A 24,129-nucleotide genomic window follows, 5' to 3' on the forward strand; every position below is an offset into this window, starting at 1 on the left:
CCGCGTTCGCGACCACGCGCGTGCAGCAGGCGGACGCCAGGGGGCGCTGCGCCGTTACTCATTGATTTAATCCTGTTGGACAGTTGCACGAAACATCTTTCCATCCCTGATTACTGCAGAACAGCAACGCGCCGGCTTCATCTAATTGCATGAACCGACGCGACGAAATGATTCAAACAGGTCCCTTCTGTCCTGTCGAACAGGTTTTAAAACGAGAGGAAATACTAGTCAAATGCAAATATCGTCCTTTACGCATTAAAGTTTTTATTGTCACAAAGCCGCTCGCATATTCAAAAATGCTATTTGAACACATGATTTTATAGCACAGTTCACCTAATTCAAAGAAGGAAACCTAAGGCATTTTATGATAAAATACTGACAAAACTGAACTTCAATCCAAAACATGCAGTTTACTTCTTTGTTATTATTTCTATTATTCTGTTTATGGTTCTATGACATATGGTTGTTTTTTTAAAGTATTACAGTTCATTTTAAAATTGAAAACCATCTGAAAATAGATGCGACACAGACTTATTCTGTATGCATATTGTCCCAGACACTCGTAGTTCTGGCGTGGATGTGGATCATCTGCACGGCTCAACGGTCCATCGTCACTCATACAAATCTGGATCTCATTTAACGGTAGAGTTCTGACCACACACACCCTCACAATAATTCCTACGTATTTACAAATATTAGAACTTGGCTGACAGTAGAGGTCTGCACGTGATTTGGTGGCTCCTCACAAAGGAGAGCGAAGGGCCCCGGATCGTCCCCGGATCGTCCCCGGATCGTCCCCGGATCATCCACGCCTGCAGGAGCGTCAGTCTTTTCCTCTGAACGTGATGTTCGTGAAGGTGGACGTGACTTCTTTGTACAGAGGATTGTGTCCCTGGTAGAAACACACACACACACACACACACACACACACCACACACACACACACACACACACACACACACACACACACACACACACACACACACACACACACACACACACACACACACAAAGTTAGTGTTTTTTTTTGTGGATTTCCACACGTTTGATCAGACTTTTGTGAGGGTCTGTAGGGTCTAGTCTGGTCCCTGGTTCCCAGTAAAAAACTCCCATTAGCTGCCTTTCCTCTGAAGTAAGAGCACAACACACAAACAACACAACAAATCTTCAGAAAACAAAAGTAAGAGACTGCTTGTGTGTGGGCCTCTGTGTGTGTGTGTGTGTGTGTGTGTGTGTGTGTGTGTGTGTGTGTGTGTGTGTGTGTTCCTTACTTGGTATGACCAGACTAATTGCTCACAATAACAGATGATACATCTGGGCACCTTTTACACTCGTAACTATGACAGCTATAAAAGCACCACTGACCGTGTCCCACTTAGCACGAGCGCGCTCTTCCTCAAATTTGGCGAACTCCCGCCTGTCGTGGATGGTGATGAGCAGTTTCCAGATCAGCAGGGCAGCTAACCCGAGGAACAAGATGGCCCCCGCCACCGACAGGAGCACCACCAAAATATCGGGCCCCTTGGGGCAGTCTAGATGGAAAGAGGAAGGAGTGACTCAGCTTCATGTAGTCAAAGATCAGGAGTTTCCAGATTTAAAGGTTCGCCATCACGGGGGTTAAATGGGGCGTAAAAAGAGGCAGAAGCCAGGGAGGCCGGAGCTGGAGTGTTTGTTCAGAGCATCAATCTCAGTCGAGCTTTTCATGAATTATTGCCTTAATAATATGCTTCCTGGGGTCAATCCTCGTTTTTGAGAGCCCAGTCTGTGGGATTTAGCGCCATCTAGTGGTGAGGATGCGTGAACAAGGAACAAGATTTTAGCTTTTATGCATTAGCACTTATAAAAAGTTAAAAGAAGATCAAGTCGGAGTTCAACTCAGCTGAAACAGCTTGTTTACCAGCTGAATGTAAAGTTCCTCTACATGGTTGCGTGCGTATTTCCGTGGTTCCTACATATGTGGCTGGTAGCTCTGGGCCGCCCGGGGCAACTGAGGTGAACCTTTATGGCTGAGATCAAAGCCCTCCCGTGTTCTCCAGGTGTCTTTCATCTCCTGCCCTCGCCTCGTCACGCCAGGCGAACAAACCGGTCTGCTCTTATTTGTGCGACATTGTTTCTCATTCCTTCTCTTCTCCTTCGTCTCGTTTCCTCCTCTCAGCAGCGCCCAATGTTTCTTATTTTCTTTTTCTCCGTGGAGAACAAGCCGAGTCAGCGTGTTCCAAGCGAGCCCGGGCGGGTTTTTATGACCCTCTTGGGCACCGCGGGGCGCCTGGTGTTCAAGGTAAATGTTGGTGCACCTCTCTGCTTCCCACTTGTGCCTAAATTAAACACACACATTCATGAAAGGAGGGACTTTCTCTGCGGGCACTGGGGGTCATTAAAGCCTCTTTTACCGCTCCACGCTTTTTTCTATCTGGCTGCTTAACGAGCAGATGAAAGGAGCGTAGTAGGGAAGTGACAACTTGAACATGGCCACGAAACACACACACACACACACACCCTTGGATGCTATCTTGTCAGTTCGGACGACCCCGACCCATGTGGCCGTCACCAGACTCCTTTAGTCCTTGGAAGTTTCCCTTCAGAAGTCCCAAAAGCTGAGAGAGGCTACGTGTGTTTGTTTCTCTTGCCTGGTTCTTTGACGACGTAGAGGATCGATTTGCCGCTGGCTTCCTCATAGTATTGGAAACGCTCCACGCAGTCGTCCTCGTCCTTGTAAGAGCAGTTGACGGCGTTTGTAACATCGGATCCTGTTGGGGGAACAACACACACAAAAAAAATCGATGAGTAAAAAATGAACAATTGTCCACTGGTCCATTAAGAAAATGTTACATATGATTTAAAGCATTTGATAATATTGTTTACAGTCTGAATTTGCACCTTTTCTGTTTAAATAGAGGAAAGAGGCGAGGAGAGAAGCAGCGACTCGCTGAGCTTCACCTAGGACGGCCCAAATCCCTCAGAAACAGGGTTCTGACTGGAATTAAATATGGAAACCACCTGTACTTCCACCAGAATTGAACGGTTGTAGCTTGTGGGATGAGGGTGCAGGTGAGATTCCAGCTACAACATGTTATGTTCAGAGCATCCTGTATTGAACTGAGAGAGGAAGGTCGCGGCTGCGGCCGCCGGTCTCACCCAGTTCATCGACGAGCACGATCTCGTCCTTGCAGATTCGAGAGCAGGTGTTGTCCTGGAACAGCTTCCCCCTCTTGAAGTGTTTACACTCCACACACTCTCTGGCAGCGAAAACACACAATCAAACCAGCACGTTTTCAGTGTAAAATGTGTCTTGTCTCACTTCTTCATGGTACAGGCATCGGGGCAGGTGGGACACTTGTCACACGTGGCCCCGTAGGCCCCCGGCTGCGTGCACTCGCAGGCCCCACACACACACTGGCCCCTCCCGCTGCACAGCAGGCCCATGCTGGACATGCAGGTGTCGGTGCGCCTGGAGCAGTTGCAGTTCTCGCCCTGCCAGTCGGGGGCGCACTGGCAGAAGCCGCAGTTGCAGACGCCGTGGCCTGGGAGAGAAGGAGCGACGCTCAGCCCAAAATAGCGTTTCAACATCTGGTGATGAACCCGAGTCCACATGACCGCGGGGAACTCTGACAAACATGGGTGTGGCGGGAGTTTTAGAGGGAAAACGTGACACGAATTCGGATCTGATCCGCACCGGTGGCCTCTAATGACAAAGCAGATTTACCTGAGTTCAGATGCCACTGATGCAGTTACATTTGGAAAACACAAGACAAGTGAACAGCTAGCTGATACTCGTGAGCTTTACTCTCTTGCTCCTTTGAGAAAAACCTGCCATCTTTTCTCAATAAAAGTAATTTCTCAATTTGAAAAAGCGATTGTTGTGCTTGAGCCGTTACGCATAAACACAGGAAAGCAGGAGCAGCCAGTCATGTTTTGACTGTTGCAGACCTCCATTGTGTGCCCTGTGGTGTCTGTGGCCGCTACTTTTTTTTGCCCGCATGATTCAGCGTGCTTGTGTGAGTCGTGCTCATCGTTTCTGTTGTTATTTATGTCGCCGTGTTCTCCAATAAGAGAGTGATGGCGCAGAAGAAATTGTGGCTTATCACTGCAAAACAATGTCCAGATAAACAACAGGTCAGGGCGCTGCCGGGAACGGGCTGACTGGATGAAGGACCGACCGCACTCCACCACAGCACCTCCGGCTTTTAATTATGGATCCTGTAGGCACACAAGAGACGACTTTGATCCTCAGATACGAACAAATACACGTCCCTAGACAACGTCGCGACACTCAGAAATTGTTTCTCTCCTACTGGGACCTTTTCTGACCAAACGCTGGTCTATTTTTAGCCTCATTACTCCACAGTCCCCACCATTGCTTAAGCGGAGAGGTATTTTCTTCTTAATCTATGGCCTTTGGGGAATGTAGCAAAACATTGAGAGTTTTAGGAAAGGGGGGAGGGGTGGGAGAACAGAAGAGGAGAGACCGCACCGGGGCTGAGCGTTAAAGTTAAATCGATCTCGTAGTAATCTCTGATTTCAGAACTGATTGTCTAATCAGGGTTCGCAGTGGACACAAGTCACTGTCTTACTGTTTGTGTAGCGATGAAACCAAGATAACACGAAGGTTGGAAACTCCCAGTCTGGGAGTTTCCCAGTCAAAGATACCCCACGTACAAGTCAACCTAGCTCAACCTTAAAAAAGACAGGACTGTAGTGTCTGAAGCCTGTGTATTGATCCTTCATCAGCACATCTCAACTACCACCAGAAGAAATTTACCACAAGGACCATTACAAATGTAATTCCAAGAAGTTAAATTGATTAAATATTCCAAATTAAATATTCTTTAATGGACCACTGCCAGGAGACGATTAAAACCAGCTTTCATCTTTAGGTGTCTCACCCGATGGCGTGTCTCTTTTGACATGTCTCTTTAAATATAAAAACCAGAGATATAAATATAAAGATCACACACTCTTTACGCATGTTTAGAGGAGATGTCCATCACAAGAGAGAAGCTTCCTCAAACATCTACAGCTAACACATGCACACAAATACACAAACTTATTGTGAAATGTCCATGATCTGAGCCGATGGGAGTGTGGTTACTGTATATAATCCTTCCCTGATGAAGTGGTTGTACGTCAGCCATGACAGCCGAGAGGCTTTGACCCAGACACACACTCAGCATCTCCATTTAACCACATTCAACGGTGTTTGCGCGTCGGAACTTTGAGCCTTTCCCTTATTTCGAGCTCCTACCTGAGCACAGTTCCCCCTTGTAGTGCAGGCAGTTGAAATCGTCGCACTCGCAAAGCTTCCCCCAGACTTTTCCAAAGTCGCTGCTGTGGCACACACACTGGCCACACACGCAGTCGCCGCGGCCGCTGCAGATGGACCCCCGTCCTCCAGAGCCGGTGGGCCCGCTGCAGCTGTCCTGCTCGGTGGGGTCGTAATCGCCCTCGGCGCACTCGCAGTGCGGCCCCAAGCGGCCGGGGTGGCACATGCAGATGCCACACTCATAGGTGCCGTTGCCGTGGTTGCATTTGGGGCTACTGGGCTGGGCTTTGGCCTGACACTTGCAGTCGCACTCAAAGGTGACAGTGATGGAGAGCGTGTCCTTGAAGCCCACCGGTTTGATGAAGAATGTTTTCTTCTTTTCTTTGGGGCAACCTCGAGCCCGGGCCTCCACGGTAAAAGAAACCTGAAGAACAGGAAGGAAGCAAACTTCTGGGATGAGCCAGTGAAGATGATCTAACACACACTTACGGTAGATGGTTCCCTGATGGTTCAAAAATACTCTGGCTAAAGTAGCAGGAGGACCGAAGGTAACAGAGAGGTGAAAACATACAGTATTTATTTATTTATCTATATTTGATGAGGTTTAAAAGCACCAGGGAAATTATAGAACTCCAACACAAGCAGCTCAAAGTTGCACTTAAGTACAATCACCGAGTAAATGAATGTCATTACATTCCACCCTCGTTACCTCATATTCAAAACATGATCTTGGTCAGGTTCATTCAACATTACATCGAAATCTGGTTATTGTCCAAAAACGGGCCTTAACAACATCTGGAGAAACCACCATATATGGCAACGAAAGCCCGAGAGCAGCTGAGGCAGACAGAAAGAAATGCGCGGAGGCCAAAAAATGTCACCTGGTGTGAGGAAATAGTAGGAAAGAGAGCCAAAGAGGCCACGATAATGAGGAACTGCAACAAAAAGGAAAGAGGGGAGACTTCAGGCTGGTGAGTCTACTCTAAACTTGGAGTGGAAGAGGAACACTAATGCAAGAACGCGATGTGCTGATCCAGTTGTTTTATGCCATTTTTACACTGTGGGTAAAACAGGGTAAATAACATGAAGGGAGTGGAGAACGACTCCTACTGCCAAGACAATAAGTATAAAAAAATAGTTCTTCAATGCTGCATGAATGAACAGTATGACACGCTTAAACACACGTCCTGCATGTTGCGCAAGAATTGGCTTTATTTTCTTTCTTTTTTCTTTAAACATTTCATAGGCAGCCTTGCCCAGTTGTGAAAACATGAATCATCACAGAAAAACGATAGCGTCTGCCCTCTGAGGGGGCCGCTCATTAATGTGGCGGGGGCATGTACAAAACCCCCACAGGGTCATAAGAAAAAAGAAATGAGCACACCAAACGCAGGAAGTGATGCGGGAAGGGACTCACCGTGTCTCCAATCTTCAGGCCAGAGCAGGACCTGAGGCCAGGGATGAGCTCACCGTTCAGACAGGTGGCGTTGAAGGACAGCGACAGCCCGTCCGGGACACCCTGGAGCTCCAGCTCCACCTTGGAGCGAATTTTCTGGCAACAACAGTGAGTTTAGTTGTCGAAGCGAATGCTTGGCTCAGGTCAGCGAAGCGAATCAAAGGAGGGGCTGCGACTACAGCGCGGCTCCTCGTTTTGCAGCATGACATTAGTTCAAATCGTTTCCAGCTTATTTACATGACGTAATCCTCAATTACGTCCAAAGCTATAACTGAACGATGTTGTAGGGGCGTACGGGAACAGTTTTACAAACATGTAGCGCCAAAGCTGAAAGTAGTAAACAAGCACACAGAGCCAGCAGGTCTTGGTCAGCATCAGAGCTGAAGGCTTTGGCTCAACTACACTTAGGATTTAGACATTGTGGGTGTGTGTCAGCAAAACACATGTCATCCCCCTGCCTGCAGCATGTATCCGTGTGTGTGTGTGTGCGTGTGTGTAACACTTACAGCATAGGCCTGCAGTATGAGCTGAATAACATTTCCTGAATCATTGTTGAGGGTTCCAACAGTGGTGCCAGGAATCAGCTCACTGTAGTTCTGCAGACACACACATCACACAAGCTACAGTGTCAAATAGTCCAAGATAACAAGTATTAAACTGCTTGCTTTGTCAACAGGCAAACAAGTGTGAATCATCAGAATCGGTGGCGAGTTATTTTAAGTCAGTTATTCATGCAGCTTTTATGAAATGCTCACTCTGCCCCCCACCTCCTTTAAATGCTGTCAAAGTAATGAAAACAAAACAAAAAATAAAAATACAACTGCAGAAGACACTGGGTTATACCTGCTGAGTAAAAGAAGCATAACTGACTAAACAAAAACTAATTCATAGGGTAATATAGAAAGAACACACATTTATGTGTATCATATTCAGTTTTAGTCACTGCAATATTGAGTTTTGCAAACTCAGTTCCTTTAAATGTTGGTTTGATAAATTAGATTAGTATCAAAGTGGCCAAACACACATGTGGTGACTCACACTTTACTCTATTTAAATGCCGACCAAATGTTCCAATGCTGCTGCCCTGTTTATGAGAAATGTTGTTTAGTGTAAGAAAAAACGTTGCCCATAAACAATCAACTCAAACCAACTCCATGAGGCGATTAAGAACTGTCTCATCCCTGCTTCATCCACTTTTCTGGACAGAACTTGTCCTGTAAAAGTCCCCACCTGGTATAAAGGGACCACGGGGTTGGTCACGGCGAAGATGAGGTTGATGTTGTTCTCCGACATCTTCTCTGTGATCAGAGCCAGAGATGGGTAATCCTGTGGGGCCGGAGCAGAGGGTGTGGTTCGTGTCTCTCCATCCGTCACAGCTACGCAGAACGTGCACACTTACCATTGTTGTAGACATGCTGTACATGTTCTCAGCGTTCAGGTGGCATTTCCCATCGTTTGGCTGCACGATCCCTGCCAGACGACCGTCTAATGCGACGTGAGTTTTGGCATCCGAGGTGAAGATCAAGAGGTGGGATGCACCGGGACGCCAACCTATCTTCTTCTAGTGTGGGTGCGTGTGTGTGCGTGTGTGAGAAGGACTTTTATTTCACAGTGAAACAGGCAGCATGTGTAAGAGTTTGCACATGTGCGCCCGCCTGTAGGGTCGCCCCACCTTGCACACAGCAGCCTGGATGATGGCGTCAAAGCCTCCCTCCGGGGCGTCTCTGTTCCTGGACACCATCTGCTTCTTCACCTCCTCTGTGAAGCGGCTCACCTCCTCCGTCAGAGTCAGAACATGTTTGTAGCCAAACTGGGGCAGGCAGGTCATGTTAATGCTGTCAGTGAAGTGAAAAAAGAACAATTATAAAACTCATGAATGACACTGAGAAGTTTCCAAAACGGGCGGGGAAACAAGACCTCGAAAGTTTGGGATCCTTGGGGACACTCTTACTCACGCGAGGCAGCTTAACCTGTGTCTGATACAGAGCAGCTGACCGAGCTGGAGAAGACACCATAAGCTTTTAACAAGTGCGGCGACACTGATCCCGCCTGTATTTTTACTGCTGAACACTGTGTTTAAACGTGCTCTCACAGAAATGACTTCATCGGCTTAACAGAGTTACTTCACACGCAGACACACACGGGCGCTGCTATCAAGCTTCGGGAATGTAAAAACGTCGTGAGACTGCAGCCACTAGAACTGAGTTTCCATTACTGGGACTTCTGGCCTGAGCTGAGATTTGGATAAGGAAGCAATGAAATGAGACTGACCCTTCAGCTCTTGTCATACAGTGTGACTAAGACTTTGCACATATTTTCTTTCCAAGCTTGGAAGGGATGAGGAGGCCACACCTTTCCAGACAGATGGCCGTCTGATGGACTCAGACTGTTCCTCCACATTCATTTGAGACTCACACGTGTAGATTAAATTATCAATGAAGCAGTGGACTCATGAAGTAGCCGGCGTTTTCTCCGATATGGCGAGCGGCTGGACACTCTAACAGGCCATAATATCACCTCTGCGGTACCTGTAGCAGGGGTTCTTCACAGCCTCTTTGGGGGAGATGTACATGTAAGGTGAGAGCGGTTTGTCCACAAACGCCCCAAAGCCCATGCGGAGGTTGCTGGTGGTGCGGTTCATTGCCTCAGCCAGGCCTTTGCCCAGTGACCTCAGGCGGAAGAGGTCATCGTTCATGGAGTAGGAGAGATCCATGAGGTAGTAGAGGTCCACAGGATAGTCCTCCACCTGACGCACCTTGACGGTGAACCGTTTGGCGTCATCTAGGTGATGGGATGCAGAGATTAAATACACAGGACCCAAACACCAGGCGACAGGTGAGCAAACCCACCTGGCCTGAGGTTGATGTGGAGTCTCTGTGGCTTGATCTGAGTGATGTCTTGTGTTGCCACGGTTGCCTTGTTGCTCAGGGGCCTGTCTTCCATGACCTGCAGCTTGCTAGTGGGAGACTCCACAGCTGATGGCGTGCAGCCCGCTGCCACCAGGTTACGCTTCAGATCACAGCGGGGGGAGCTGGCAACACCCAGGCCAAAGTCCTGAAAGCAGAGAGAGGACATTTCATCCAGAAAAGAGAGATGTTTTGTGGGGACCTGACACGCATGCAGTAGCTGCATCCATATCGCAACGCAGGAATTTCCTGTGCATTGACGTGCAGTTGGCATTTTCATTGAAGAAATCTTTCTCACATGGACTAAAGATGACAAATCTTAACACAAGATCCCATCAGGACCCTCTCTGGTGGGTCCTCCAGGCTCTCTCTACATGAAAAGAAGCAATAAACTGCTCAAAATTGACTCATCGTGGGAACACTTTGATGTTGACCCGAAGACAGCAATGATTTAGTAAAATCAGCGAAGGTTTATTAGGTTGAAGGAGAAACAACCGCACAGTCACAAGCTTGGCTGCAACGGTTGGATTGTATGTTTGTGAACATCTTCCAAAGAGTCTCACACTAAACATTTTTCTCCCACAGGCATCCACACATTGTCTTTCATGCAGGGCCTACTAAACAACAACCATCCACACACAAACACCCACACGCAGGCACACACACACACACACAATCAGTTTGGTGACACAGTTTGATCCCAGACCCCAGCAAACCGTCAGCAAAAAATACCAAAACACCTCCCAGAGCTCCTGAATGACTACAAATCCTGACTGGATCTTCTGTCATCAGTGTGTGGTACATAAAGTGCACTATAAAGACAGTCCATTTAGCATTTCGTCTAAGGGTCCATTCTGAAGCAGAGAAGGACGAGACCCACCTCCTGCAAGCACCAGGCACAGCTGGGGTGCACAGCCAGACACTCCTTGCATGTGCTGGCTCCTCTGGTGGTGCACACGTTGGAACCTGGAACCAACACCAGTGTTACTTATCTAGAAGAGTGATAAATTTCACCTTGTATGGAAAAGACTGGTAAACTCCACTGCTTCTATCATAATTCTATTAATAAAGTTTTAATTTTTACATGATACTTCCTGATGCGTCCCTAATGGTTAAAACTCTTATAAGAAGGGGGGAAATCTTGTTGAAACCCGACATTAGAATTGCTGCAAGAAAGGTTCTTTTTGAAAATTGATTTTAATTTATTTTAATGAAACAAAAATAAAACAGAAGCAAAGACGAACTTACGACAAACTGCCATCATTTGGCTGAAGATAAAAAACCAAATGAACATCCTGCGCGCTGGTGGGGCGCCCATCCGGTGCGGGCTGCGCCTGCCGATGAGCTCTGGTCCGAATCAGCACTAGCACAGAACAACTGCAGAGGAGGAAGCTGTCTTCATCTCCAGCCGACGCAACTCAACAAGTAGAGGTGCATGTTTTAAGGCCACCCTCTGACTTCGCAATTCACAGAACTCATTATGGCACCGTTAAATGTGGGAGGGCAGCATGCGCGGTGCGGCGGGGCCGGTCTGAGACTGTGGCTTCCTGAACCTAAACTAAAGTCTGTGCTCTTACAGGGAATATACAATGTGATTGGGCAGGTAACTGGATAGAAACTGTTATTTAAAATTATCCATCACTCACAAAATGTAAAAGTTTTCATTTAGACTTAAACTAGACTTAGACTAGACTTTATTGATCCCTTGGGATGATTCCCTCAGGGAAAGTTGTAAATTCAGTAAATTAAATATTTGGCAAAATATCGACAGACGGCTGTTACAACTCCAATAGATTGAATTAATTGGTGTAAATTGCCTTTATTGGACAAACAATACATCAATAATTAATTATAATCTCCATGTAAGGCAACCTCGATTTCCATTGGTATACAGCGCCCTCTTGTGGACAAAAGCATCACTGACAGAAAGAACTGGAAACATTTTTTTCCCAAAACGGTGTGTGTGTGTGTGTGTGTGTGTGTGTGTGTGTGTGTGTGTGTGTGTGTGTGTGTGTGAGAGAGAGAGAGAGAGAGAGAGAGAGAGAGAGAGAGAGAGAGTTAGTCAAATATTTCAAATAGACATACACGATTTAAATGATAAACTTAGTGAAATAAATAAAAGCAGTTACTATGTGCAAGTACAAAATGACAATTATCAGGATATCCCATTACATCCAGCTGTAGTTTGACACATATAAATCCATATTCTTATCAAGTTATACTAACCCACAACACAAGACACACAGTTGTTCGGACAATTGACAGATGACGGCAGCCATGCAGACAAACCACATCCTGCTCAAGTATATTTTTATGACTGGTGTACAGTTATTCTTTTGTTTTTTCATATATGAAACTTGATGGCAGTAGTCATGCTCTAAAGACTCCTGGCACAACCTTTATTGAAAAACCCCAAAAAAACATTATATATAAAGAGGAAATCCAATGATGAAATGTTATGGAGAGAGTAAATACGGCAGTGTAATAAATACAATGGATATGGATGGGGCTAAAAAACTGAGGTATGTATTCAGAGTTTGATATAAATAACCATCACCTCTTGTATAAACATACTGATTGAATATTAATAGATATAGGGATTTAAAAAGTTATATGCCACTTGGAACCAAGCCATCTTGGGAGTCATCTGTGTATGTTTATCTTTATTGTTATTCCAGTTGTCCTTTCCTCCCTCCTCCTCCTCCTCTACCACCTCCTTCACCTTAATTACCCTCATGTGTCTCACCTAATTGTCCCAGCTCCCCTCCTCCTGTACTTAAATCCACTTCTCCTTCCCTCCTAGGCCAACCTGCCTTGTATGAAATAGCGTCCCGATCTTGAAATAGACCCAATTTCCATTTAAGGTAAAGGGGTAATAATGAAATAGGGTGCATTAAATGTCTCAGCTACCACTAGTAGATCTTTTTTAGACAAAAAAGGAGGATTGTTTGTCTTTGTCTGGGTTTCTGGCTTTATCTTCTGCCTGTCCTTGACCCCTCTTCAGTGTTTTCTTCCATCTTCCTTGTACGTAGTTCCTGTTGCAAACGTTTCTATCCACTTTCCTCTGCTTCACGGCCCCTTTTCTATCTCGTCTGTTTCGAACTTCAATATGGACTTGCACAACTTTCAGCAGGAAAAGCTCCTTTTCCTCCACCACCACATTTGATTGACAGCACCCCTTGCATGTTCTAGATTATTCTGTGTGTGTGTGTGTGTGTGTGTGTGTGTGTGTGTGTGTGTGTGTGTGTGTGTGTGTGTGTTTGAGAAAACAGAGCAAGGAGAACCAGTCCAAAGGTTGCAAACGAGCACACTGATTCATTGGGGAGTGAAGGCACACACACACACACAAACACACACACCTACACACACACACACACACACACACACACACACACATACACACACACACACACACACACACACATAAACACACACACACACATACACACAAACACAAATAGAAAGAGAGAGAGAGAGACCCTAAGTCTGTGTGTTGACTTGAGAGCTAATGAATGGATGACTGGAGGCTGCAGGGGTTGGGGAGAGCAGCGCCGTGGAAACAAGCCCTCTTTCTCTGGAAAGGAAGAGTAACGAAGGAGACAATGGGTCCGAGGATGGAAAATGAACAAATGAAATTCCGAGTTTGTGTGCAGACCGTCGAGGGGGCTGCGGGGCAGAACTACTTGAAGTATTCTGAGGGCCACTAAAGCAACTAGCGCGTTCTTCACAGGGACCCAAAAGAGAGTGAGAGAGAAGCAGCTGTTGTAGGAAGAGAGGGAGACAAAGAAGGAGCAGGGGGCTGTCCTTGCTCGCTCCTCGGAGTGAGGACTGGATGTGGGAGGAGGCAGCACCGAAGAAAGAGGGCATCAAGCAGGGAGTAAAGCAGAATGTGTGGTGCGTGAAGACGCATACATACATCTAAAAGTTTTGTCCGGCCTCCTCTCCTGTGCTGCACGGCCCGACGATGCAGCAGGGGCGCGCCCGTTGCCAGCTCGCTGCCCTCTTGCTGGGGCTGATGGGGCTCCTGACGGGGGGCTCCGAATTCCAGCATCACCGCTACGAAGACATGGTGGGAGCCCTGTTTGCGGTGCACAGCGAGTGCCCCTACATCACTCGCATCTACAGCATTGGGCGCAGCGTAGAGGGACGACACCTCTACGTGCTGGAGTTCAGCGACAACCCAGGCATCCACGAAGCATGTGAGTAAACCCCATTCATGGGTCCCTTTCCATCTGAAGCGGCCGTGCGGAGAATTTGAATAACCTGTAGACACACAGCAGATGCCGTCCAAGCTAAGATATAAAGGTTAGGTGAGTGACCTTCTTCATGAGAAAGCTGCCAACAAATGCTCCTCTCAAGGGCCACAAAGTAACCTCGGAAGATGTTAAACAGACACCCATTTCCAAAAGTCACTGGCAGTGCATTTGTTTTGCACGTCTCGCTGCGGTGAGTGAGAACATAGCTGGCAGGAGACGCAGCGGTCTAGGGGGGGTTGTCCTTCATCGGCCTGATTTACGGTGCGGTTTAATAATAACGAGTCTGACCTCTCTGATAAACATATCTGATGCTAAAGTCATAACATCTGCGCCTGCATTTCATTTTCACCCGCTCACCGCTGTGGGAGTGTGCGGTGCTGCTCAAAGATGGGCAAAAGACGCAGAAGCTCACTCTGATTCAACAAGGCTTGCAAAACTTTTACCTCCTCGGGATGTTTATGTAGAAAACCGGGGGGGGGGGATCCTAACTTTTGCCACCATCAGTTTTGCAAAGTTTTCAGTCTCTTTTAACTTCAGAAACCAACCAACCAACAAACAAACCACAAACACTTGACAGTCGCAGCTCTTTTTTCGGCTGCATTTTTATCTACATTTGCACGCGCAACTGCTTCCTCCAGTAGAATTGGAGGATGTGTGTCTGCTCTGCTGTGGTGATGACCAAGGGTGAAAAACAGGAACAGTGCGCTTCATGGAGGGGTCAAGCCTCTTCCACCATTTAAGCCGTGCACGTCTTTTCGTTCTGCTGAGAGTCAGGGAGGGACAGCACTGTTTTTTGAACCCAAAGCCAGTTGCCCCCATCTTAAAGGATGGGAACTGTGGCACTGAAGCTACTATTTGATTGCCCAAAGCAATTAGTGAAGGGGGCTCATACGTTTGGAAGTCGCGGAACGCCCCCGTCACACACCATCCACAGAAAAACACTGAAATCCTGCAGTGTCACATGTAAACAAGCACAATAATGCAGTGTGGTGCTGTATGCTCCTGTTAACACAGGACAGCATGATTTTAAAGCAAGCTTTCAGCTGTTGTTTTGTGCTTTGGGAGGTCTGTGGATCTATTAACACGCTGCTGTGGTGATTAATGAAGAGACCCCTGGGAGGAAGGGAACCCCGTACAAAGACGGAGCCTGTTTGGTTAAGAGGCTCACTCGGTCAGTGACTGATGAGAATGCCAGAAGAACTTATCCAAATAATCAAAGCAGTCCTGATCAGTCGATCTGCTCACCTATCGTGTCAAAATATGAGAAGTGTGAGTCTCTACGTGTTTTGGAGTCGAAAGTATCAAGAAAACGTGCGCATTATCATACACGAGTCACACTAAAGTGTGATTAGGGATGCTGATTCACAGAGAGAAGGTTGTAAGTTTCATTCCGTGTGGACTCGAATTGATGGAGCCTCACAGAGCTTGCAGAGCTCGCCCCAGGCCGAGTTTCTCACTCCAGAGAATGTCGGAATTTAAACACTTAAAAAGCTCAGCCTGCGTTCAAATTCAACATGAGGTTAATGCGTGAGCACGTTCTGGCAGGCTTTTTAAATGTCACGCCTGGCAGCTCAGTCTGACTTCCTGACCTCCACCATCCAGCCTCACTCTGTTTCCTCTCCAGTGGAGCCGGAGTTTAAGTACGTGGGCAACATGCATGGCAACGAAGTGCTCGGCCGCGAGCTGCTCATCAGGTTCTCCCAGTTCCTCTGCGAGGAGTACCGGGCTGGGAACCATCGCATCATGAGGCTGATACATGACACACGCATCCACATCCTGCCCTCCATGAACCCTGACGGCTACGAAGTGGCAGCCAGACAGGTAACCAGTGCCCCGACAGGCAGCTGGAGCAGCCATCCCACTGCTTAAGGCTCGAAAATATCATAAAGCTAAAAAGTAAAGCTTAACAAATGTTCATTCCAGCCCTTTTCTCCAGCCAGTGTCATTTTCTCAAAGTTTTACAATTCAGTCCATCACTTCCCGTCTGTTGCGGCAACTTTATCATAGGATTTCCGTGCAACCAAGAGACTCTTCAGAGTGAGGGGGAGGGGGACTAAATCAGACTCCCACAGGGCTAGTGAAGGGGGCTAAAGGTATAGAGTTCAATTCAAGTGATTTTAAATTAGCATTTTAAAAAATTGATTAAAAATCTCATTAACTCCACATGTGAGTGAGAGAGCGGCAGAAAGACAGAACCCCCCCCCCCCCCCCCGTCCCCGTCAACTTGTGGTAAATACAGTATTTAGATAGGAAACCTCTTTAAAGCTCACAGCAGCACAAATCTGAGGCAAATTATACAGTGGTGTCCTCACGGCTCTGTAATTTGCTGCTGCATCGACAGATGTTTAATGCGTCAGCACAACAAGATAATTAAAGAGGCACTTTTTAGTGAGCACAGCATATCCTAACAGTCATATTACAATCAGAATATCTGTCAAATAGTCGCTGAGCCTCATTTGCATTTGTATTTGCATTTGCACTTGTCAGACTGAGATGGGGTTTTACCAGCCATCCGCCAGCACCAACAAGCTCTTTTTCAACCCAAAAATATCTCAGATGAGATTCAGTTTCGTTCTCAGAACTTGGAAGCGTCTCTTGTTTGCATGGTCTCAATATTCTTTTTGAAGGAATTTGGAAAGAACTGTAGTTTCCAGGAAAGTTGATGAAATGAAAGTTGCAGATTCCTCTGCAGTCCAGGGGATTGGAAACGACATCTTGGAACATAAAGAGCCTGAAATTTCTCTCACTCTAATAGGAAAAGTAACCCGAACATAATCTCCCCCTGAAACCAATTCTGCCTGTGGGTCCACAGGGGCCCGAATTCAATGGGTACCTGGTGGGCCGGGGAAACTTCCGAGAAATCGACCTGAACCGCAACTTTCCAGATCTCAACGCCCTCATGTATTACTACGAGAAGACCAAGGGTCGAAACCACCACCTGCCTCTGCCAGACAACTGGGAGCAACAGGTGAGCGGTGCAGTGGTTCTGTGTGGGTACGTGAGGAGGGAGGTGGGCGGGTGCACGTCTCTGTTTGGACATGGAGGAGACTAATGAGAAACAGGAAAACTAGCAGAGGGTTTAGCTCTTGTTGATAGAAAATGACTGCTCATCAATCCAAAGATTACAGATTGATTTATTTCTCTGTGGAATGTTACGTTTTCTTTCCTACCTGCCTGATGTCTGGAGCTGGTTACTTATTCTATAAATAACCTAAACTTATGGACAGAGGACACCACTACGCTTATAATTGGTTTGCTCCATGCATCAAGCCTAACAAATACTGCAGTTGCAATAATCACACACAGCAGAAAATGACTTTATAGGACAATATAAGAGTGATTAAAGCAGGAGCACTACAGAGCACCAGTGTGTTTGCATGCTTGGAATCAAATCCAGGTGGGAAGAGCTCAACATCCTTCATCATCAGCCTTTCCAAGGACTCACTGTGTAACTCACTCCAGCCTGGGAGCGTAAAGGCTAAACTTTAAAATCCGTGTTGGAAACAGCAATCCTTTAGATTGGAATTTGTGCTCATTTGTCCTGAAAGGCTAATTAAGCATGTTAAATAAGTGTGTTAAATTGTGTTCATTACAGTAGAGTTGAGTCAACTTTAATCACTTTCTCTCAAAACTTTGTTAAAAAAAAGTGACAAAATTTTGGTCCTGAATGCTAACGAGTAGCTGTGTCGCTTTTACAGCTGCTGAGTTCCACCCGGCCTGAAATGAGGTGACGCCGAGGGCCCCCGTGCTGCCCTGCAGGCTCAGTGACCTTTTAATCAGCTGACTGATGATCACCAAGAATGAGCTTAAAGTAGAAACTCTTGCTGTCAGCAGATGTGTTTACGTCGGTCTGTCTGTGGCTCAGAACCTAATGGCATTATTGCAGTTTCTGGTATTATAACAAGTGTGCAACACTCACTTATCAAAAGTTAACTTGCATTTCACTCTGTTAAAGTCTAATCAGGCTGTTTACTGGGTCGGGCATGCAGAGAGGAAAGAAAAACAGAACTTTTCAGTCCATTGCTCTGGTTGGAAAACTATGAAATACCAGCGGGAGTTATGTAGGATAATATTAGTAACTGAAGTTTCAAAATGATCTGAACATCCTTTTGGAACATTTTCTGATAGTTTATCTGACAAAGCAATTGATGCAAATTTACCGGAAATGTAAAAGAATGCTCTAAACGTTCCTTGTTTGTTGTGCTCCACAGGTTGAACCAGAGACTTTGGCCATCATAAAATGGATGCAGAACTACAATTTTGTCCTGTCAGCCAACCTCCACGGAGGAGCTGTGGTAGCTAATTATCCCTTCGACAAGTCGAGAGACCCGCGGATTCGAGGCAGGACCACTTACTCCGCCACGGCGGATGACAAAATATTCCGGAAGGTGTGTGTATATTTAAAATACCAACCATCCAGATGTCCCGCGGGCGTGACCTTTGCCTCTGTGTGTGTATTTTTGGGGCACGTGTGGATTTGTGGGTGCTGACAGTTGGCAAGGACCTACTCTTACGCTCACGGCTGGATGCACAAGGGATGGAACTGCGGTGATTTCTTTGACGAAGGGATCACCAATGGGGCCAGCTGGTACTCTCTGTCCAAAGGTAGGAAAAGACTGCAAACGAGCGCAGCAGATCTCCACCTGGAAACTCTTCAGCTTCATCCACGGTGCTTTTTTGTTTTAAACTCTGGGGACCACCTTCACTAATACCCTGATGATCATATCCCATCTCTGGAGACTAAAATCTTCTTCTTCCTCTTTAATCTTTTATGAAGCAATGAAGTAATTATGAAGCCTTTTGGCAAAACTTCTCATATTTGAAGGGATTTAAAATTCACTTGAGCCCTTCTTGACACAGCTGAAGAGCGTAATCACTGTTTGGTTAATAGGTAACAGATGTTCTACATTTAATATAGTTTGCCATTGGAAAGCTGATGGATATCTTGAGAGTTTTAAAAAGGAACTCCATTTAGAATTCATTAACAGTGGTACAGACCATTTTTCTTTTTTATGTTGGCCTGAGAGATAAATCTTTTGGATCTTACTTGACATAATAAGTGTCACCATGGAGAATCTTAGATATACTATAACAGGGATACCATCCTCAACATGTTCTCAGCCCTAATGTGAGGCAAAGGCTTGTTTTTAAGAAAAAAAACCCTAAGCCCGACACAGTTGAGGAAGCCAACTTTAGCAATCACTTTTCCTTCAGTTCTCGTTGCCTCTTTTGCTTCTGTTGTGAAATCTGTGTTTAGTTTCAGAACAGCGTTTTGCTTCCAGTTGCATTTTTGTCTGAAATATAGTGTAAACCGGGCATTTATCAGTTCATCTGTATTGCAAAAAAGTGACATGATGTGCAAACCTTTTGATTTAAACCATGTCTGGGATTTTCTTCGGAATGTGATTCAAATTTTTTTCCCTTTTGGGGCCATGCGAGCTTTTGAACTGGAAAAAAACTCTATTTAGTCGGAGTGTGTTATGTTTATTTTAGCAGCTCCTTCTGCTCCAAGTATTAAGTCATGGTCCATGAGGTCGGCTCTGAACTTTTCCTTCCAGTCATTGTGTCATGTGCATTACTGTTACACAAGGCTGTGCTACACTGTCAAAGGTTTTGAAACACCCATTTTTATAAAAAACCCAGTAGAATTCTGCTTTTGGGAAGAAAAAAAAGAGCTCCTGGCTAAAGTGGTTGTTTTGCGCCTGGACTGAAGTGATAAATCACCTTAGGGCTTCAGCCAAAGCTCTTGAGAACGGTCAGGGTGTAATTTATTTGCGCTTGTTTTGTGTTTTTTAGGCATGCAGGACTTCAATTACCTTTACACCAACTGTTTTGAGATCACCTTGGAGCTGAGCTGTGATAAATTTCCTCCTGCAGCAGCCTTACCCAGAGAATGGCTGGCCAACAGAGAAGCTCTAGTTTCATACCTGGAAGAGGTCAGAACAGACAAATGTCACATATAGTCACCGTCCTGCTAGTTACACATCATGTCAGTGGACATAAATCCATTAACCAGGAACTCAAGCCTTAAAAACACTTGATTTTTAACAGCAGGATTCAAAATGTACCGTGGATATCTACATTAAAACTGACAAAAAGAAACAAATATTTATTTCTCTTCTCAGGTGCATCATGGGATAAAAGGTATGGTGTACGATGAAAACAACAATCCTATCACCACTGTGGAGATCTCTGTGGCTGGAGTTAACCACGATGTGACCAGTGGTAAGAAGAGTTTGGGCTCAGTTGCTCATATTTATACTCTCTGTAACTAACTGAATTAGTTACAAAATGAATGAGGTTTGTGGTATTGTGTTACTGTTTTCAAAAGCAATCAGAATGCCTAAGAAATTACAAAATAAAGCTTTTTTTGTTTGGTTTTTCAACGCTATATTTTAAAGTTGTGAAACATCTTGGTCTCCTCCAACTTGAATGCGGCCTGCCTCCCTCTAGTGGTCATATTTGAGAAGGCATCCTGGGATAGGCACAATTTACTTGTGAATGAAAACTATTTCCATTAAACCTACATTAAAAACGCAGGAATAGTCCAGTTCTAAGGCTGAATCAGTAGCAGTTTATTTGTACATTAAAATGTGACAGCTTTTAATGTACATCACTTTGCCATTTCCAGCCTTTTATTCTGTTACTTGTCCTCTCTTCCAGGAGTGGATGGTGACTACTTCAGACTTCTCTTACCTGGCACTTACAAGGTGACAGCATCTGCATCAGGTTACATCCCTTCCACCAGCACAGTCACGGTGGGACCGGCTGAAGCCACACAGGTGTGTTTTACATTAATGGATACATTGACAACATGTAAATGTCAGTGAAAAATTTATCATCATGGCATTGGTTTGATCTGAATTATTCACAATATTTTCTTGTTTTTCTTTGTCTTTCAGCTTAACTTTTACTTGAAAAGAGCACCAAAACAACAAAACCTGAAAGGCAAGCTCCACAAGAAGAACCTCTCATCTCCTAAAGCCCCTTTGAAACTCGGCCCCAGATGAGACAAATTATAAGATGCACACTCTTATATAAATATAGACAAACACACCACCACCCACACAAACATATACACATTTGAAATATGGAAGTGATAATTGTACAGGGTCTGTAATTTTACCTTCATAAATATATGAATGCATTTTATTCTTTATGGTGATGACTTTAAACTGTGCCTTTATTGAGAAAATATTGCAAACCTGATGTATTTCTGCAGCAGTGTTACAGTATTGCATTATTACAGTTATCCTGTATTTGTCAAGGACTTGAATTTGATTACAACAAGGTGGGAAAGTGAAAATAAAATATTTTCACCAACTTCATCCTCTGTCTCTGTAGATTTTATTATACACATTTATTTGTTGTTACTAATTTACATGAACAAAAGAGTTGCACTAATGCTTCTTTACAATAGCTGTTAAAACACATGGAAACAAAAACACCATTATTCAGTCTGTCTTTGCTTGACCTGACCGCAAATTTCCATGATGCAACACAAAATAAAAATGTAAGGTCATAATGTTGATAATGGTGAACTTGACCCCATTCTTAATTTCTGATAACGTATTCTGATGAAACTTTGTAAGGGCCACATTATCCAGCATGTACGATGCTGCCATCTAGCGGTAGGAAAACGCATGGAAAATATAAGATTACATTCAGATTCAGATCCTTTATTTGTCCCACACGGGGAAATTTACAGCGCAACAACATCAAAAGCACGCAGAAAAAGAAAATAAAATTGGGATAGAATAGAGAATATACAAAAAAAAGGATGCATATATACAATAATCCAACATAAGTGGATACTCAGCCCTTGTACATATCAGAATATATAATATTCAGATTGTGCTAGCGGGCGTTATGTTTGTTGTGCAGTCTGACAGCAGCCGGCAGGAAAGATCTGCGATACCTCTTCTTCACACAGCGAGGGTGGAGCAGCCGCTCACTGAAGGAGCTGCCCAGTGCTGCCAGGGGGTCCTGTAGGGGGGGGACGTGTTGTTCAACATGACAGGATGACAGCTTAGCCATCATCCTCCCGTTTCCCACCACCTCCACTGAGTCCAGGGGACATCCCAGGACAGAGCTGGCCCTCCTCACCAGTCTGTCCATCCTCTTCCTGTCCCTGATGCTCCTGGACCAGCAGACAATCCCATAGAAGATGGCTGATCCCACCACAGAGGCATAGAAAGTCCTCAGGAGTGGTCCCTGCACTCCAAAAGACCTCAGCCTCCTGAGCAGGAACAGTCTGCTATTGCCCTTCTTGACAAGGGCGTCTGTGTTGTGTGTCCAGTCCAGGTTATTGTTTAGGTGAACACCCAGGTACTTATAGGTCTTCACAACGTCGACATCCGTTCCCAGGATGTTCACCGGTGCAGGCGGGGGGGTGTTACGCCTGCGGAGATACACCACCAGCTCCTTGGTTTTACTGGCATTGATCCGGAGGTTGTTCCGCAGGCTCCAGTCCACAAAGTCCTGAATAAGCCCTCTGTACTCCGTATCATCCCCATCAGTGATGAGGCCGACAGCAGCAGAGTCATCAGAGAACTTCTGGAGGGGACATGATGATGAACTGTATGAAAAGTCCGCAGTGTAGAGGGTAATATCTGCATACTAATCCTCATCCTACATTAAAATATATTTATATATGTTAATGTTATTATACAATTTAGAAACTCTCTGTGCATAATAAAGATGGTTAAAGATCTTGCACACTGGACCCTTTAATTAAATAAACTAATATTTTTTATTAAAAGTGACACAGTGACTGTGTTTTCACTGACAGTAAGATGACAGTCTTTTCAAAATTCATGCAGAACAGCAAACAGAAGCTATAATCTCAGCAGTCACACCAACAATTGATTCCCATAATACTAAATACCGATCACTGTTCCAACCTGATGTAAATGCTGATGTCTGTCAGTTTTTCCATGGGACACTTATTTAAAACAAAACAAACAAAAAAAAGTAACCCTTTTACACACTGGACTCTTGTTGTTCCTGCCCAAACACAAGAGAATACAACAATAGCCTCTCTCTGACGAACAGGAAAGAGGAAAAGCGCACGTTACCTGTCACTCCTGATTCATGATTGGGGTTTCTTGGATCCCTGAAGACAAAGAGTGAAGGCCACAAATAATAAAAGCTAGAAACTCAGGATACATGCTTGTTCCTACAAATCCTACAAAAATTATCCATCCATCCATCCATCCATCCATCCATCCATCCATCCATCCATCCATCCATCCATCCATCCATCCATCCATCCATCCATCCATCCATCCATCCATCCATCCATCCCTTAACCAACACTTTTTCCTAATCAGGTTTATGGGATTGCCAAGACCCAAAACACACGCCAATGTGCATGTGTCCTGACTGCAGGAGGAAAATGCCTAGGGTACCTGGAAAGAACCCATACAGGGATAGGGCAACAAAAAAAGTCGCATCACAGCTGAACCATAACCTTTCATATTATGAGGCAACAGTGAGGGAGGAAACAGCTGCAGAAAGAGCCTCACAATAGCAGAAAGAGCATCACATTAGTCATCGAATTACCGACAGCACAGTGACCACAACAAACCAGTGGGATGATTTTAATTTTCTGCCTACTCTAAAACTGTGAGCATAACTGCTGTTTCTCATTGCTGAGTAAGCGTACAGCAACAACAGTGTGTTCTCTGCCTGCTCGGAGCAGTGACGTAAGTCTAAAGACAACAGCAGAGTCACAGACAGGATTTGAGTGAAAGTGGCCACTGTGAGAGGCAACAATGTCAGCGTTTCATTAGAGTCAATGATGTTGACTGTTCAGAGTGTGTGCCTGTGTATATAAGCGTGGTCCTGCACATTTAATTCCAATTAGTTGGTCAAATGCAGCATCAATGACTCCCACAGGGGGCTGGTGATGAAAGAGGTCTCCCACACTGACCAACCAGCCACTGACTCACTCTCCGAAGGCAGCATCATCCAAAGTGAGAAATATGACATACATTGGGTTCAGAAGAAAATTAAGGATCAGCGTACCCTGCTTTGGGCCCCACATTGAAGCATAATCTAGGCAAGGGTCCAGTTGCAGCACTCAGAGACCTGGGCTTCATGGCCGACCTAAACAGCAACATGTGTCCATCCACTATATGGTTGTGAGTCAAGTGGCAAACGTGCAACCCAGACCTAGATTTAGATCCAATGAAGCACAGTGGACAGCGTGACTAATAAACACTGGGTATAACACAGTTGTTAACTGAG

General features: G+C 45.4%; 2 protein-coding genes across 3 annotated transcripts; one reads left to right on the forward strand and one right to left on the reverse strand.

Moving 5' to 3' along the window:
• Positions 1 to 243: 243 nt before the first annotated feature.
• LOC130522949 (integrin beta-3-like) lies at positions 244 to 11,527 on the reverse strand. 2 transcript variants are annotated; one of them, XM_057027863.1, is made up of 15 exons: positions 10,871 to 11,524; positions 10,503 to 10,588; positions 9,566 to 9,770; positions 9,245 to 9,497; positions 8,389 to 8,551; positions 8,116 to 8,277; positions 7,947 to 8,042; positions 7,223 to 7,312; positions 6,678 to 6,812; positions 5,243 to 5,684; positions 3,299 to 3,521; positions 3,136 to 3,236; positions 2,628 to 2,747; positions 1,366 to 1,532; positions 244 to 892 (listed from the first exon to the last, which is right to left on the reverse strand). In XM_057027863.1, exons 1-15 carry the CDS (start codon positions 10,938 to 10,940, stop codon positions 824 to 826), a joined length of 2,382 nt encoding a protein of 793 aa, XP_056883843.1. In that variant the 5' UTR covers positions 10,941 to 11,524; the 3' UTR covers positions 244 to 823. The 2 variants fall into 2 exon arrangements, with proteins under 2 accessions (XP_056883843.1, XP_056883852.1); XM_057027872.1 differs by lacking the exons at positions 244 to 892; positions 1,366 to 1,532; positions 2,628 to 2,747 and adding an exon at positions 2,818 to 2,974 and having other exon boundaries at positions 10,871 to 11,527.
• A 1,721-nt stretch (positions 11,528 to 13,248) lies between these two features.
• cpn1 (carboxypeptidase N, polypeptide 1) lies at positions 13,249 to 21,206 on the forward strand. The gene is made up of 9 exons (XM_057027920.1): positions 13,249 to 13,821; positions 15,503 to 15,699; positions 16,691 to 16,846; positions 18,090 to 18,266; positions 18,372 to 18,483; positions 19,675 to 19,814; positions 20,004 to 20,103; positions 20,542 to 20,660; positions 20,781 to 21,206. Exons 1-9 carry the CDS (start codon positions 13,587 to 13,589, stop codon positions 20,886 to 20,888), a joined length of 1,344 nt encoding a protein of 447 aa, XP_056883900.1. The 5' UTR covers positions 13,249 to 13,586; the 3' UTR covers positions 20,889 to 21,206.
• Positions 21,207 to 24,129: the final 2,923 nt, after the last annotated feature.

Source organism: Takifugu flavidus, chromosome 1, assembly GCF_003711565.1.
Source record: "Takifugu flavidus isolate HTHZ2018 chromosome 1, ASM371156v2, whole genome shotgun sequence".
NCBI classification, from domain to species: Eukaryota; Metazoa; Chordata; class Actinopteri; order Tetraodontiformes; family Tetraodontidae; genus Takifugu; species Takifugu flavidus.

Coding starts and splice junctions, on each gene's coding strand:
- cpn1 (XM_057027920.1), top strand. CDS start 13,587: ATGCAGCAGGGGCGCGCCCGTTGCCAGCTCGCTGCCCTCTTGCTGGGG. Junction 18,267..18,371: donor ATGACAAAATATTCCGGAAG/GTGTGTGTATAT, acceptor GGGTGCTGACAG/TTGGCAAGGACCTACTCTTA. Junction 20,661..20,780: donor GACCGGCTGAAGCCACACAG/GTGTGTTTTACA, acceptor TTTGTCTTTCAG/CTTAACTTTTACTTGAAAAG.
- LOC130522949 (XM_057027863.1), bottom strand. CDS start 10,940: ATGGGCGCCCCACCAGCGCGCAGGATGTTCATTTGGTTTTTTATCTTC. Junction 6,813..7,222: donor TCATACTGCAGGCCTATGCT/GTAAGTGTTACA, acceptor TGTTGTTGCCAG/AAAATTCGCTCCAAGGTGGA. Junction 893..1,365: donor CTCGTGCTAAGTGGGACACG/GTCAGTGGTGCT, acceptor TGTTTCTACCAG/GGACACAATCCTCTGTACAA.